At 30.2% G+C, this 16950-nt stretch overlaps 2 protein-coding genes across 2 annotated transcripts in view; both read right to left on the bottom strand.

The window, feature by feature from the left end:
* Positions 1–3263, bottom strand: part of LOC18608259 (polyadenylate-binding protein 3) — a 5049-nt gene extending 1786 nt beyond the window's left edge. Inside the window, exons 1-3 of the mRNA XM_007042847.2 lie at positions 3082–3263; positions 2892–2994; positions 2309–2379 (exon numbers count right to left, since the gene is read on the bottom strand). Of these exons, the coding sequence (XP_007042909.1) occupies positions 2309–2379; positions 2892–2994; positions 3082–3129 (222 nt within the window). The 5' untranslated portion in view covers positions 3130–3263. The remainder of the gene's footprint in view (positions 1–2308; positions 2380–2891; positions 2995–3081) is intronic.
* On the bottom strand, positions 4073–8780 carry LOC18608258 (ABC transporter G family member 11). The gene is made up of 8 exons (XM_018116276.1): positions 8419–8780; positions 6838–6917; positions 6171–6641; positions 5986–6072; positions 5706–5831; positions 5425–5619; positions 5185–5271; positions 4073–5085 (listed from the first exon to the last, which is right to left on the bottom strand). Exons 1-8 carry the CDS (start codon positions 8708–8710, stop codon positions 4378–4380), a joined length of 2046 nt encoding a protein of 681 aa, XP_017971765.1. The 5' UTR covers positions 8711–8780; the 3' UTR covers positions 4073–4377.

The following is a 16950-nucleotide window of genomic DNA, read 5'->3' as shown; positions in this document are numbered from 1 at the left end:
GGGGGGGGGTAATGTTAAGACAACAAAGTAATGATTACTGGAAAAAATTCAGCGATCCCTATTTGTCCAAAGTTATGAAATAAAAAGAGATCAAAGACCCCTCACCATAAGAAGTAAGACACCTAGAAATTCCTCGAGCATTGACCACCAGCAAAAGCAGCACTCTGATTTGCAAATAAAACAGCAAATACCCACTGCTAGTCTTTACTCTTCAAAGCACATTCTTTCAACTGATTTGAGAGCGATTTTCAGGAATCTTGAATCAAAATTTGTTTCTCCATCCATCCCGGCCAAGTAATCAAGTTAAACCAACACAACATTTTTTTACAAAGGTAATACCTAAATGTTGTTCTTTCCTGCTATTTCACGTAATGCCAATTTGAAGTTTTTTGCAAAATTATTGCTTTTACTGGCATTTCTTTTTTAATTTTTTTCTCTTGTTTGCCCCCTTCAGATTTTTTTCCCTTTTTACTCGAAGGTTTATTTCCTTGAAAATTTTGACTAAAACATTTTAACACTCACATTTTTATTATCTCTCCAATCCAATTGATATGGTATGGCCTGTATGTTTTTCTAGCTCAAGAATATATATTTTTTTTTGAAATGCAGCTCAAGAATATTTATGTCAAGCTATTTTCACCCAATCCATGAACTATTAAATCAGAAAACTTGAAGAATGAGCTTCACCTGCGATTGTAGTAAAAAGTAACGTCAACAAAGGATTCTAAACTGAAAACATCCTCCACATACTAAATGCGCAAGCTTTACATTAAAAAATAATGCAGGAAATGCTCACTTAGTGAAACAAGATGGCAAGTTGCAGAATTTCTATATGAGGGGTGAAAAGAGAAAAGAAGGTATGCTAAACTAAAACATTTATGCACATCTATCAAATTAAATCTATTGATCTATCCAACATGAGTTAAATTGCCATGAATAGAATGTAGTCAGGTTGCCACATTCTGGCCCTCCTAGTTAGCAGAATTTTACTAAATCCTTGAATTTCAGATTTCAATACACTCACTCCTACAATAGTTGCTAAACCCAAACCTAGAAGTGGATTAACTTGATAAATGTAAGGAGGACAGCACGTGAAAGTAATAAATCCCAGTCCACTAAGTCACAAACGAAGGTCAATGCTTATGGGTAGGTCAACCCATATGTGATCAAGCTAGGGCAAACCCAGTTGGAAAACCACAATTAAAGAAAAAAAATCAATTAATTTCTTCTACAAGAAAGAGAAGAAATTGAGTAGAGTCCAAATACCAATTTCACAAGAAAACTTTGCATGACAACTTAACTGTTATCTTATAGAAAAGATAACATCTTAACATTTATTTTCCTCAATGTCTTAATTTTTCTACATCCACATTTTCCTTCCATAAAATAGATCTTGTACCAGAACCTATCTGAAACATCAAATATTTAATGTTTAAAGTGGTCAAAACAACTATGAAAACAGAAGCAAAGTTGATAATGGAAAGATTGCTGGTACAGTGAACTTTAAATAACTAACAAACTCGCATTCAATACTTGTTGTAACTTTCAAAATAATATATATTTTTTGTTTTTCCCACTCCAAACCAACATGTCAGGAAAATGCAGCCTTCCATGCATGTGGTGCGCGTCCTGTACTAATATCACTCATCGAGACACCAATATTTTCCAATAAGATGCTGCTGGGAGTGGCCTTCAATCCAGTGTATCCAGCTGTTGTACTGGTGAAGCTGGATCACTAGTTGACTTGGTTTGAATTAGAACTAGATTTTAATTTCAACTGTGAAATTTGGTTTTGAATGCCAGCACTGTTTATTATCCTGGCTTAATTAATTCGAATAAAAACTTGCAAGAGATATCTAAATAATTTTATTATTCATAAAATTTGATCATACCTAGAGCACCTCATATGACAAGTTTCAACCTGATCAGTTTCCTACTACTACAAAGACAAATTATTTAACCCCCTTCCAAGGCTAATATAGCTATACGCATGAAACTCGCCTCTAATGATGCAAATGCATATATTCACCTTCATCACTGAGAAATATATATCAATAAGTAGCCATAAGCTACACAGAGAGCTAAATGACATGCTAATTTCTTCAACCAACCTACAGCAACAAAATCAACAAAGAAACTCTTTGCCACCATGAAGAATGGTTAAATGGATCATATTGCAGCATTACAGTCAAACTTGCCCTATCAACTCCCCAAAATGAAAATTAAAAAAAAAAATCAAACAATATTAACAATTTTTTTTTTGGAGAAATATAGAAAGGCAACCAATAGCAAGGGAAAGAGGCCTCACATTGCCCACAAAGACTGACCGGGAATCTACTTCCTCTCGATTTGCCTGAGATGTAGCTGCAGCAGCAGGATCTAATTGCATAGAAACAAACATTGATAATGACTCTTAATACTCTTGTCTTCAATTATATCCAACAAAAAAAGAAGAAGAAGAAGAGCATACAACTGCAAATAAAACCAAAGAAGATAATAGAACGTAATCATCTTGCATGATACAGATACACACTGGAATCAACATTCCAGCTAATCATTGGATAAAACAATGCCATTTTGAAATTTAGCACGAGAACTTTCAAAACCGCAAAGGGATTTGCTTTGAATTCGAAATTTTTATCAGTATCTAAAACAGAAATAAACCAAATGAAAGGATTGTCTGATAGTTTTTGCAATCATTTAGGTAGATGTCACACATTATAACCCAAAAGCAAGAATCCGCGAGAAAAACCAAAATGCTTCGATCAATCAAATGATTTTATTCAACCAAATAACAACCCAAAAAAAAAAACCCTAAAATCATACAACAAGGAGAAAAACAATGAGAACATTCGACCAAGAAAAATGCGAAAAAAAAAAACCGAAAAAACCTTGTACGGAACCCATCTCCTTCTCGACCTTCGCTTGCATCTCACGAAGAGCAGCGGCTTCTTCCTCCATCTCTTTTAACCTTCTTTTCATGTCATCCAGGTCCTGCAAAATTAGGGTTTCATGATCCTACTGAAAATCAAATAGGAAAAGCCTTAACAAAAAAAATAAAAAAAAAAACTGGAAAATTACAGTTTCAGTGGATTCGGCAGCTGCCATGTTTACATCGTCTCCTTCCATCCTCTCTCTTTTTTTCAATTGAATTGATTGAAGAATTAAAATAAATTACGGATCCAAAGAAAGCAGGCTGTAGTAGCTAACGTACTTTCTTCTAATGTTTTTCTTTTCTTCTTTTACGGTGTTACTAGGGGTTGCATTTCATTCCCTCCTGATTTTTACATTTCACCTTTATTCTTGCCACGTCAGATAATTATATTTTATTTTTAATTATCCTATTTATTAATAATAAAAAAAGGTTAAGGGAATAGGAAAGAGAGAATTTTTACAGAAAAAAAGGGCAGTGATAAATACTTTATTTTATTTTTATTTTAAATACTAACAAGAAGGAGATGATAATTAGGACTCATATTCATTGGAATTAGTATCCAATATATCTTTTTTTTTCCCGTATTTGTTATTTCTACTTGATAAAGAATAAAGGAGAGGTTAGTTGCAATTAGAGATTTCAAGTGTTTAATAATTAGATTATGAATTCATTGTAGTTGGTTGGAGTTGTTTGTAGTTGCAATCCTGGTTTGCAATATAATATTAGATATATTGCCATCAGAAATGGTCCAGGTTTGGGAATGCAGCACTAAAAATATGCTGTGTTGCCCTTTTTACATGTATCCAGGAGACGTTCTTTTAACCTTTCAGAAGAATGTCTCCTTCAACAGGCTCATTGATATAAGCTCTCAAACCAAATCTTTTGTCTTTGATTCATCAAAAAGGCAAATGCTGTGGTCTTTTTGAGGATTTCTCTGCAAAATTCTTGGCTCCTCATTTCAGCATTTTCCTTCCCCCAACATTCATCCTTGGTGCAACTTGCAAATGCCCCCATCTCTCCTTTTCTGTCTTTTTCTGGTTTTCTATGATTCTGACGCCTTATGTTGGATAATCATTACTTGACTATGGAACTTGTCCAGTTGCCAAATCCATGTCGTAATTAGACAGATTTTATTTAGTTCTCAAAATGAAAATTGTCGGAATAAGATTATTACTGCTACAGCCTACAAACTATCTCCAGAGTCCAGGCATATGTTAGGATATGGTCATTAACATTTGCCATAAGGTTGGCTCTGGCTTTATGATAAATAATTTTATTCTTGATAGCTCCAATATTTTACATCTCAAGCTACCTGCACGAGATAAACCATTTACAATAATGGGAGGAGGAGGTACTAATATATAAAATACTCCAATCCCTTTAAACAAGGAGTTCTCTTTTACACTCATGATAATAACAGATTTTCAATTGAAACTAGCTAGCTACGACTTTACAGTTACAGGCTGCATGTTCTCCTCATAAAGAGGTGTCGCAGATGGATTTACCATGACTTGCTCTCTTTCCTTGAGAGCCGCTGACTTCAATTTAGCAATCATTGGTTTAACCTTCTCTGTTGCCTTGATGATGATCAGGAACAAAAATCGATAGAGAACAACCATTGCTAACAAAATAGCAAGATCAACCCACTTAGAGTATGCCATTTCCACATTCCATGTCATCTTCAGAATTTCTTCCCCTGTTAAGCTGGGTGGCCCTCCAGCTTGAGAAATAGGAAATGTCAACCCTTCGAATTCATTCTTGAACAATCCCTGGTAAGCATACTTGTGGAAAGCAATGTAGTACAGGGGATACTTCAAAATTGGCTTGGGAAGATCAGCGGGTAAACGGAAGAATCCGCCAACCAATATCATCAAGCCTTGTATTCCAGCACCCGCTATGATACCCATCAGATAATTGGGTACCATACTCGCAACAATCATCATTAGGCTCTCAACCAACATCATGCAAGCAAATAATGTGAGTACAAAGAACAAGAAGTTTTCATATCCTTTGTGAAGTCCAGGGAGAAAATAAGTAATTGAGCCTGGTATAAGTGCAACCAGAGCCAAGAACGGCAGAGCAGACAATGTGTTCCCAATGACAAAGGCAGTGACACCATAGTGCCCATTTAGTCTTTCTCGTTCAAATACCTGAATGAAGGCAGACGTATACGTATTAATCAGTCAAAAAATTCAGTCAATCAAAACGTGATTATATCAATTATAGTGTTGATCAACACTTATACGAACCTTCATTTCCTCGACAAAAGAAGGGAATCCACCAATAGCCATGAAAGTTAGAAATGAAGCTACAAACATAATCAGTGAATCTCTTGCCTGAAAAATTCAAAATCGTTACAACTTATTTAGCTTTACATGTCATTTTGATTTGCAATGTTGAAGTCAAATGGGTCTCCACTTTTGTCAAATATGAATTAAGTATATATATATATATATATGTGTGTGTGTGTGTGTGTTTCTTTCACTGACCTGAATCGACCCATAGCTCATCCCAATGTGGCTAAACACAGTGGCAAGCACTACAGCCAATGCAATATAGACACCTAGACGCAACCAATAGTAGCCTAAATCGCGATACATGTTAATAAAAGATCTTTTAGTAAGGACATGACACTGGGTGAAGAAGCCAGCATGGCTTTCATTCTTCTCCAATGCTCTAGCATCCTGAAACCCACAACAGCACAGCCATTAATGCCTTTCTGAAAATGTGTTTTAGATGTGCAGAGAACAATGCACTGTTGCTAACTAACCTGTTTACAAATCTGAGCTACTTCTCTCTGAACTGTCTGGTACACATCAGAAGATTTATATGACTTTACAAGAATGTTAATAACTTCCTCTGCGGGAATTCCATTAGCAAAACCTTGCTCGATATCCTGGTGAAAAGAGAACAAAGCAATGTTTAGTATTAATCAGCAACGAGTAGACTTTACTAACTTACAGGCAAGTCAGTATAATCTTCAATACATCATGCAGGATATGTAATTTACCACTGAGAATATTTGTAAAGTAGTTTTGAGAACGTCATACCTTTTCAAAATCCTTATTTATGGTTTTGAGGAAGTGATCGGATGGGTTTTGGAGATTTGGGCAGGGGAATCCAGTTAAAGCAAAAAACTACATTATGTTGAAAAGAAGAGAGATTAGTTTCTTTTGCCATTTCTACATATAAATTTTTAGTAATGAAGAAAGGGAAATGAGAAGGCAAACCATACTTCATTTGCTGCTGAAACAGGACCAAAATACACTGTTTTGCCTGCAGATAGAAGGTAAAGATTGTGGAATAGCTGAAAGACTTCACTGCTAGGCTGATGGATGGATGCAATTATTGTTCTTCTGATTCCGTCTTTCTGATTCAGGCTTGCAATTCTGCTCATCACATAATATGAAGCTGCACTGTCAAGCCCACTAGTAGGCTCATCCAGGAACAGAAGTTTTGGTCGCGTCAGGATTTCAATGCAAATGCTAACTCTCCTCTTTTGGCCACCACTCAGTCCTTTAGCTCCCCACCCACCTATCCGAGTATTCATAGTGTCTTTCAATCCCATTTCTGTGATTGTCATTTCTGCTCTCTCTTTCTTCTCTGACATGGATATTGTGTCTGGCAATTGGAGCTGAGCTGAGTAATAGACAGCTTCTCTTACAGTCAACGTAGTAATCAACGAATCGTCTTGGGTTACATATGCCTGTGATGGTAGTAATTGTATTGCATGAAAAGGGAATGCTTGAAACCAAAATCATAGATTCGATTGTGTTTAATTTTTGAAGATTATACAAACTATATATCAAAGGAAAAATATATTATAGAGCTACAACTTATAACACTGAAAATTAAATGATTTTTTATTTCTGTATAATTATCTTGAATAGTTTTCCTCATACCGATGTTCCATAAGCCAAGGCCTGTTTACGTCCATTGATAAGAATATCTCCTGCTTGCCTTGTGTTGGGACCTAGTCTCCCTGCGATGAACACCGATCCAGTTATGTACATGAGCCAACAAATTAAAACCTTTGTCATCTTAAATTAGAAAGTTTAAATTTTTGCATCAGGCCAACATACCAGATTGTGCATTTATTTACTTAATTTCTATATATGATTTTTTTGTGCTATATTTAATTCATTCTTTTGGGTAGATATATATGGTGGAAATTTAACAAGTTCAATAGGATTTTGAAAAACTAATTTTTAATTTCTATCATACTTAGAAAGTATTTAGGCTAAAGTTAAGAACAAAACAAAGTTGTTATGTAGGAAGTAAAAGCTGAAACTCTATATTAGAGCTTTATGTAAAAACACAGCAACATGAAGTTGATAAACTAAATTTGACAAAATTTTTAAAGAAAAAAAATGATATTTTTAGTTATTTCAAATAATTTCTTTTTTTTTTAATGACAAATAATTCAAGTTTGATACACTTCTGAAAAGTTTTCCTTCAGCCATACTTTCCACAGTTCTAAGTCTCTAACGTAACCAAACAAGAAAAACAAGTTTGAAGAAATTTCCTTCTGCAGTAAATTTCCTCATAATTAGTTATTGTAATTGAAAATAGAGGTCCATTTTACCATTGATTAATTGTCATGCAATAATTGTTAAAGATATTTTATCTTTACCAATGCAAATTAATATATAGTACGTGTGGACATTTGTTATGTTTTAAAAGTATATATATATATTAAGGATATGTTTAGTAACCGAAAAATAAATTATTGAGAGAAAATATTTTCTGTATAAAATATTTTATTAAAAAATTAAATATTTTTCGTTATTTAAATCATCTTTTAAAAAATATTTATCCCAAACATTTAAGTGCCTTATTATTTTGAAAAAATAAAAAAAATATTATTTTGAGATCTTGTTATTTTGAAAGAAATAAAAAGTGGATAATTCAAACTATATCATTTTGAGGTTTTTAGGTCACAGAAAAAGTGAATATTCAAATTATGTCAGAAGCTAGAGATGACAAAGTTAAGAATTTAAGGCTCTAGGGTAAGAGTTTTTTTTAGCGTGATGGAAATTATTTACGCTCCTCAAAGGCGTAAAATACTTTCCAGAGCCAACAAGTTTTACCTCTTGATCCATAAAACTTTTTTCTTTAAGATTTCATTTTAATGATTCACACGTCATTATGTCTTGAAAATATTTTTCAAAAAAGCTTTTACTTCAAAACAAACGCACTATTTAAAAACAAAAAGAAAAATTTAAGAAGACAAAAGCACACTTTTCTCCATTAAACCGCTTTAAATCTTAACTGAAATTAATTTGAGTTATGAAAAAATTAATTCAACTGGGTATTACTTTTTACCGTGAACACAGTGGTCAAATCATGTGTGTTTATGTATATGTATGTATGTATATATATATATATATATATATATATTCGACAAGCACTGGATTAAGTTGAGTGGTTTGTAGGGGCAATAACAGTTTGCTAGCTGTTGACATGGAACGAGCACAGCTTACCTGCTAAGGTATCAAGGAGAGAGGACTTGCCACAACCCGAAGGACCCATTATTGCCAGGAGCTCTCCAGGACGTGCATAGCCAGTCAGGCCCTGGAGGATTGATCTGCTGCCATTTTTTCCACCTGGAACTGTGACCCACAAATCCTCCCAAGTCAAGGAAACACCATCCTCACTAAACCTGTTAGTTACTCCTGTGTTAGTCCCTGGCATTGGATTAATGGTTTCTACTCCGAAAGCAGCCTGGATTTCTGGTCGACCCTGCGGAGACTCTGAATGATGACAAGAAGCCATGATGAAGAAACTGAGTGGAGAACAGGGACTTAGTATCTTGGTGTCTTGGCTTTCATCTTAGTGTTCAGGACAACCCAAAGATATTTATAAACATTTCCAGTAGGTTCGACTAGGGAAACAAAATAGAGAGAATGGAATAATTATTTATTTTATGAGAAAAAATAAGGTAAGAAAAATTATTATATAGTTTAGTTTATAGAATGAAATTATTATTCAGATATTATTTTAATATTTAATTGATAAAAATAATTTTGAATAATAAAAAAGATAAAAACATAAAAATATTTTTTATTTTAATTTTTAATTTGAAATATTTATTTTTTATAATTTACTAAAAAATTAATAAATTTTAATTAAAACTTTCATATGATTATTTATTTTAATTTTAGTTTATTTTATCTCTATTTTTATTTTTAAAATATTAAGAAGTTATAATTTATTTAAAATATTAACACTTTATAATTAAAATTTTAATATAGTTTATATTTTTAATTTCATTTTTTCTTCTTTTATTTTCTCTGTGTGTTGTTAGGGGTGTGCAAACAATTATTTTGATTAGTTCAGTTTTGGATATTTAATAACCAAACTAACTGAACTCGTATTTGAAAATTAACGAAACTGAATCGAATTATACAAATAATCGAACTAATCGAAACCGAACTAATTCAGTTAGTTCTGTTCGGTTTTCAAAAATCGAACTTGACAAATTTTTTATCTTTTTTGTTTGTATATATTTATTTATGTTATATTTTTTTAATAAATCAATACTATAAAAATATTAAAAATAATAATAAATTATAATAAATAAGATAGATACTTATATAATTAAAAAGAAACTAAAGAACAGAAAAGATTAAGTTTAAGATTTATTTTTTATGTAAAATTTTCATAATACCCTTAAATTCGATTAGTTCGATTAAAATTTTTTTTAATCGAAATTGAATCGAATTAATTCTAATAACCGAACTATCTAAAGAATCGAACTAATCGAATCGAAAAAATCAAATTCATTTCGGTTTGATTCGATTTATATTTGCTCATCCTTAAATCATTGTATTAAAAGAGCATCTTTAATAGTAGATATGATTGTTAGAGTGTCAGATTGACGAGTTTTGTGATCAGATAATGATTATTTCGTTAACCAAACAAAATTATAAAAGAATAATAAAAAGAAATAAAATGATCATTCCCCGACTAACCTTGCCACTAATTTAGTTTGTTTGTATTTATTACAAGAGAGAGGGCAACGTTGATGACTCCCAAGTCCAAGATTGAAGCGTGAACAATAAATGAAACAGTAGGACGAAACCTAACTCGTGTCACTGGACCAACAAATAAGTGGCCCGTGTTGCACGATAAAACGCATGTCATGAAGGACAATCGTGCTTCCCGAGATATTGTCGTGGTGGGACCTATCTATGTCAATTTTTCCAAGCAGAGGCTGATAGCAACACCATGGGCGGCGATCAAAAACATTATTAAAGTCCGCATTTTGTGGAGGCGTAAAAAACTTCAGAATGCAGTGTTTACGTATCAGGGTTGATCGGGTCGCTTTTCATACTTTAAAAAATGTGTTAAATAGTTCCAGATTCGAATATGACGTCAGATAATAATAATAACAGCATACGTCAAATAATATATATATTTTATGTGTGGTATATATTGCGACTAATTATATATTTCGGATTCTTTATATTTTTTATCAAGAAAGCTCAATTTAACTCTTGATGTAGACTTAAGTTGAGTTTAATTAAATATAGTCAATTATTATTTTAATAATAAAAATAATTATTAAATGGATAGGTCAAGTGAACTTGAACTTGTCTTTTATACAAAAAGGTCCAATCCACGGACACCTCTACTAAAAAACTGAGCTTTTTTTCTTCTTTTTAGAGCTTTGTTTCTTTATAACTCTTAATTGTGCGCTCGTGAAATTGGCATAGTAATATAAAACTTGATACTTTTTAACTCAATTACCCTTTATGTAAAAGATTGATTAGTTTAACAAGCCTAGCATCTTGTTAATTCGGTCTATCACTTGAAACCTTATAATAAATAAGTGAAAAAAAAAAGATTACATGTAAATAATACAAACTTAAAAGATAAAAATATAATGTTTGACATTCGAACTAAACATTAATATTTATAAATTATTTTCAACTATTTAATTAATATTTGTCTTAAACAAGTAAAGAAGACAAATGCATGAACGCAAAGTCTTAGGTAGGAGAGGAATTCTATTAAGACACGACACTTGTGACTATTTGTCTCCTATCGAAATTTATTGTCTACCATATAACATTTAGTGACTTCGATCTACTCCTCATCTATTATAGTAATACTCTAACAACTGCCTCTCCTCCACTAGTCGACAATTTCTATATAATTGATCGAAATTGGAAGTTATAGATGCGAATGAATCAAAAGGTTTTTTGTCCAATCAAAGTACCTAGGCACATATAATACAGTGATCAATTCAAAACCAAGTGTGGAAAAGATAAAATGAGACAAATTGAAATTGAAGTGTAGCCCAACTAGATTGTTGAAAAGTTTAATTTCAAGGACTTGAGGAAGAAATTTGTGGCCACCAAATTAACATTAAAGTTTACAATAGTTTGAATCAATCAAATGTACTCCTTCACATAAAATTAACGTTGTCCACATAAAATGAATAAAGTGGGCCCCCGAATTAACTGATATGTCCTCAATGCTACCTCTGAAGGTCCCAGTTATTTATTTCAAAATCTTGAAAAATTGGTGCACGTGATCTACTTTCTCATTGGCATTGTGGACACGGGGTTAGAACAAAAATCTTCTATCCCTTACACGTGTCCCATTCACCTCTACTTGACACCTAATATGAAAAAATTTAAAAAAATCATTTTTTTCTAAAAAAAAAAACTCAAAATGAAGTCCAAGATACTGCTTTTAAGTTAACAACTTCAAAAAAAATTAAAAAGCATAATATCTTAAAAACTTTTATATGTTTTAAATTTTTTTTATATTTTTATTTTGAATCAAATAAATTCTTATATTAATAATTGATTTGATTAAAATATCATTTATCATTTTATACCACATGACGCTGACATGAAATACTAATATATCATAATTAATGATAATATAACAAGTTGATTTACTTTTAATGTAACATGTTGATATATCATAATTAATTATAACGTAGTATGTTATTATAGTATGATAATATGATCATATAAAATTTTTTATCCTCCATATTAATATTATGTGAATATAAAAAGATAAATAATATTTTAATTAATAATAATTAATAAATTTTTATTTAATTTTTTAAAAATAATTAAAAAAATTAGCATTATCCCCGAAATAAAACCTTCAATCCAACAACCACTGCTCCCATCAAAATTCTGACTTATGCTTTCTCCCTTCCTTTCTTCTCTATCTTCTTCGTTAACCACCAATCTCTTTCATTCTAACTAATCCAAACCAGTCAAAGCTACAATAAATTATCCACCCAAATCCATCTCTATCATCAGAACTTCAAATCTCAATTTACAACAACGAAAACAATTAAAATTGCAGAGTTAAACTTTAATGTTACGATCTGCTGGTCTTTGATTAACTGTTATAACTAATCTGCTTATGTGTTTTGATGGACTGGTTTTATTCTTTGGCTGTTGTGTTGGGACTCGAGATGCTTATATGTCTGGGGGTAGTGCCTTTTTTCTGGCATTTGCAGTATGTTGAGGAAGACACGGTGAGAAGGAGACCCTGTCTCTGTTAATTATACAGGGAAAGCTGGAGCGCCTTGCCGAGTTTTAGGTTGGTTTGCAGATTTTGGTTTTCTGAATTGCTGAACTGTATTCTGGCTTTTCTACAGTCGTACAAATTCTGGTTTTTTTTTGTACAGGGATTTTTTGCATGTATGGTTGTAACGGGATGATTTCTGGGTCCTCCTTTCAGGGGTTATAATGAGAAAACCAATCCTCTGGCCCCTCCCGCGCCCCACTTTCCTGCCCCTTCCAGAACTTTCTGCCAATTGTCTTTTGTCTATTAAAAATTAATTTCTGCCGACTGTCTTCGTGCTATTAAAACACAAACACGAACCACCAAATTTTGGTAGGTTTGCCATCCTCCGGTAGAAACTAATGTCACGTTTGGTACGAAAAATAGTTATGTTATTTTTTTTTTATTCTTGATCATTTTTTATTTTTTTGTTTGGTACAAAATGAAAACACAAAATAATAATTTCGTAAGAATAAAAATTTTATCAAATAGATTAAAAGTCATCTTTATCTATTTTCTTTTCCCCTCTAAATAGCTATTTCATGGCTCATGGAATAACTTTAAAATATATAATGACCAAAATAACCCTTGTAACCTAAAAATATTACAACCCTATACCTATAAATATTTTTTTATCCCATTTTCCCTTTTCTTTCTCTCTCTTCTCCCTCTCTCATTCTCTCTCTAATTGGAACTCAACACCGACGACGACGGCGGCAACGACGACGACGGCGATAGAGACCGAATATGATCGAAAAGCGTCGATCTAGTCCTTTCCGATAACATTGAACCGAGATCCAGTCAGATCTGACACTCAACGACCAGATCCAACCGTGGAGAAGCACCGATCTGGCGCCATAGTGGCTAGATCCGGCCACATGGTGCGCCAGATCGACGTTTTATTACACCGATTACCTTTCCAGCGATCGGTCCATGAAAAAGAAAAAAAAAAAGCAAAAATAGAATAAAAAAATAAATTATTTGTAAAATTTAAAATATTAATATTTTATATATAATTGAAACATTATTAATATTAATATGATTAAAATATTAAATATTAATATTTTAAACTATTAATGTTTTATTTATTAAATGATTAATATATTTAAGTTTTAATGAGTATAAATAAAAATAAAAATTATTAATATTTTAATCAAAATAATATTAAATTATAAATAAAATATTATTAATTAAAATATAAGTAATTAAATTATATTAAAATATTGATATTTAAATTATAAATTATTAATATTTTAATTAATTATAAATTATTAATATAAAAAATAAAATAAAAATAAATAATTATATATAATAAAAGGTATTTTGATCTTTTTATTTTCTATTCTTTTTTTATTTCAAAGCTATTATTACCAACTAAATACTGTAATAAGTCATAATAATTATTCTTATTCTATTTCATTCATCATACCAAACTACATAATACTTATTCTATTATATTTTTACTTTATTTTATTTTTATGTAATAATTATTTTATTTTATTTTTATCTATTTCGTAAAAATGCTATAAAGAGAAGTGACAATGTCACTTCAGCTATGCTTGTTTTGCAGCCTATGAACGCTAGCAGCATTCAAAACAATGGTAAAAGCAATTGAAGAAAAAAATAGGGTACCGCGCGTGGAACTTGGTGCGACATCTTTTTCTGATTGTCTTCTTTGCATCTTTTTGTACTTCTTTCTAGATCAAAGGTTGGTAAATTATATTTTTGATTTTTTATTCAACTACTCAAAACGGTTTCTTTTTTACATTTATTGATGATATAATTACTATATATTTTAATATCTCTTCTTTATTGTTGGAAAAAAAGGATTAATATATTTTTTTAAAAGCAAAAAAGCGTTAACATGTGGTTCAACTTAACAAAAATCCTCTCTTAATACAGATTAGCATATGCTTATACTGCAGAATAATAGAGTTGATATGTGACTGGGGTTCCCAAATACACTTACCAATCTTTCATTCTACAAGACAAAGATTGTTTTCAGGGGGTTATAATGATATAAACATAAATGACATAATACTCAAATAAGTTTTCTAAATCATTTAAAAATATTTAAATAATATTTATTTTTTATTACATCTAATCAAGTGTTTGTATTTTTATTTTAAATCAAATAAATTCTTATGATTAATAATTGAATAATTATCACTAGTAAAAATATCACTTGTTATTTTATATCTACATAACAGTGACATAATATTGATGTGAAAAGTGAAAAATGACACATTATCATGTTATTATGTTAAATTAACATATCATGTCATCATCAATTATGTCAATATGTTACATCATAACTAATTATGATATTTTAGCATACCACATCAGCGTTACACAACATCTAATAACAAATGATATTTTGACTAAGTTAATCATTAGTTTTTTTTGTTTAAAATAAAAAACATAAAAATTTATTTAATTCAAAATAAAAATATAAAATTTGATTGAGCACAATAAAAATATAAAAATTTATTTAAAATTTCTTAAATAATTTAAAATTTTTTATATATTATGCTAACATAAATGCATTTCAGCTCAACCTCATCTATCCGTTGCTTATAATTAAAACAATTACAGGTAGAGTTAATATAATATCTAGAACTTGACGAAGATGAGGGTAATTGCTATTCCAGAGAAAAAAAAAATAGTATTCCAATATTATAAGTATTCATTTAAATTAGTATTTATTGTCAGATATTTATATATATTTTGCTAAGTCATGATTTCATTAAAAATGCTCTACCTATAATCGAACTGAACAAAGGAATCAACAAAAGTGTCATGGTGAGCTTGTCCACCACATCATGACGACTCAAACAAGCAGAATAAGAGCCTACACAGTAACATCAAAACATGCAAGAACCCAGCTAACAATATCACCATACACTTCCTATTTCAGAAAGAAATGAGTTACAATAAGCAAACAGGTGAACATTTCAGCACCGTCCTATAAACATTTCCTCCTCATCCACACCTCTTTTCGCCAAGCAGTCCACACAATGATCTGTACATTATCACAAGAAATACTTCCAACAACTGCCCATAGAACATCAATCTATTGAAACAAGCTCCACAATCATGATCTTTTAAGTGGTTTAAGATTCATGTAACTGTAGCTTTGGAATGGGGTTCAACAATCAAACAAAATTTCCCTAACAAAGGAGATTCACAAAAAATTTATAAATTTCATTTCAATAGCACATAATTCAGCAAATTAAATTCGAACCATATGTACCATTTGGATAAAAAAAATGACAAGAATAATATCTCTTGAATTTTTCAAGACACCAGCACATCTTGTTAGGATTCAGCCTCATACTCAAACATAGAAATAAATAAATAAAAAGTACAATGAAAAATAAAATAAGCATTGAATAAAAAAAATCAAATCACATCTGAGCATTTGGCTTATTAATTGATATATAATCTTCTGTCTAAAAAGTAAGGTTCAAATCCTTATTCCCCTTATTAAAAAAAAAAAACAAATCCTATAAGATCAATGTTTGTGTTTTTTATGTAATTTTCAAATTAATTATATACATTTATAAGTTTAAATATTACATACTTTACTTTAGATATCGTAATCAAGAGCCAATTAAATTCAAAAAGTTTTTGATGAAGTAAGTAACTTGAAAAAAGAATAAAACAGTCTGAAATTTTACAGTCAAAATTTTTGTTTTTTCACCTTTAGAATTTGTCAAACTTCAGCCACCTAAGTGTTTGACTTTTAATAGTAATCAAAACAATGACCGAATAAGACTTTCTAAAAATAGGATTTTACTTCTGCTAGTAAATTTTGTTTCTAAAACAAAAAACTTAAAAGTTCTTCCAAAACTTATTTCTATAAAAAAAAACTATTTTTTTTATTTTTATGAAACAGCTAAAAAGTAGTTGAAGGCTTTATGGTACGTTTGGTTGGCGGAATACACAGAAATTAAATAGAATAATTATTATGTGGGAATAGAATGAAGTGAGAATAGAATAGAATAATTATTACTTAGTTTGATATGATAAAGGGAATAAGACATGAATGTTTATTATAACTTATTGTAGTGTTTAGTTGGTAACAATAATTTTAGAATAAGAAAGGAATAAAAAATAAAAAGACAAAAACACCCTTTATTATTTATATGACATTTTATTTTTATTAGATTTTTTAAATATTAATATTTTATTTAATTTAAATGTTATTATGATTAATTTTTATTTTATTTTATTTTTAAAATATTAATAATTGATCATTTCAATATTAATATTTATTTATAATTTAATTATTTATATTTTAAAATATTAATATTTTATTTAATTTAAATATTATTATGATCAATTATTTTATTTTACTTTATTTTTGAAAATTAATAATTTATTATTTATTTAAAATATTAATAATAGATAATTTAAATATTAATATTTTATTTAATTTAAATATTATTATGATTAATTTTTTATTTTATTTT

Source organism: Theobroma cacao, chromosome 2 (genome assembly GCF_000208745.1).
Source record: "Theobroma cacao cultivar B97-61/B2 chromosome 2, Criollo_cocoa_genome_V2, whole genome shotgun sequence".
NCBI classification, from domain to species: Eukaryota; Viridiplantae; Streptophyta; class Magnoliopsida; order Malvales; family Malvaceae; genus Theobroma; species Theobroma cacao.
The sequence above is the reverse complement of the archived record's forward strand: the minus strand, read 5'-3'. Positions and strand labels throughout refer to the sequence as shown.

Coding starts and splice junctions, on each gene's coding strand:
- LOC18608258 (XM_018116276.1), bottom strand. CDS start 8,710: ATGGCTTCTTGTCATCATTCAGAGTCTCCGCAGGGTCGACCAGAAATC. Junction 5,832..5,985: donor TAAATAAGGATTTTGAAAAG/GTATGACGTTCT, acceptor TCTTTTCACCAG/GATATCGAGCAAGGTTTTGC. Junction 5,272..5,424: donor TGAGCTATGGGTCGATTCAG/GTCAGTGAAAGA, acceptor TGAATTTTTCAG/GCAAGAGATTCACTGATTAT.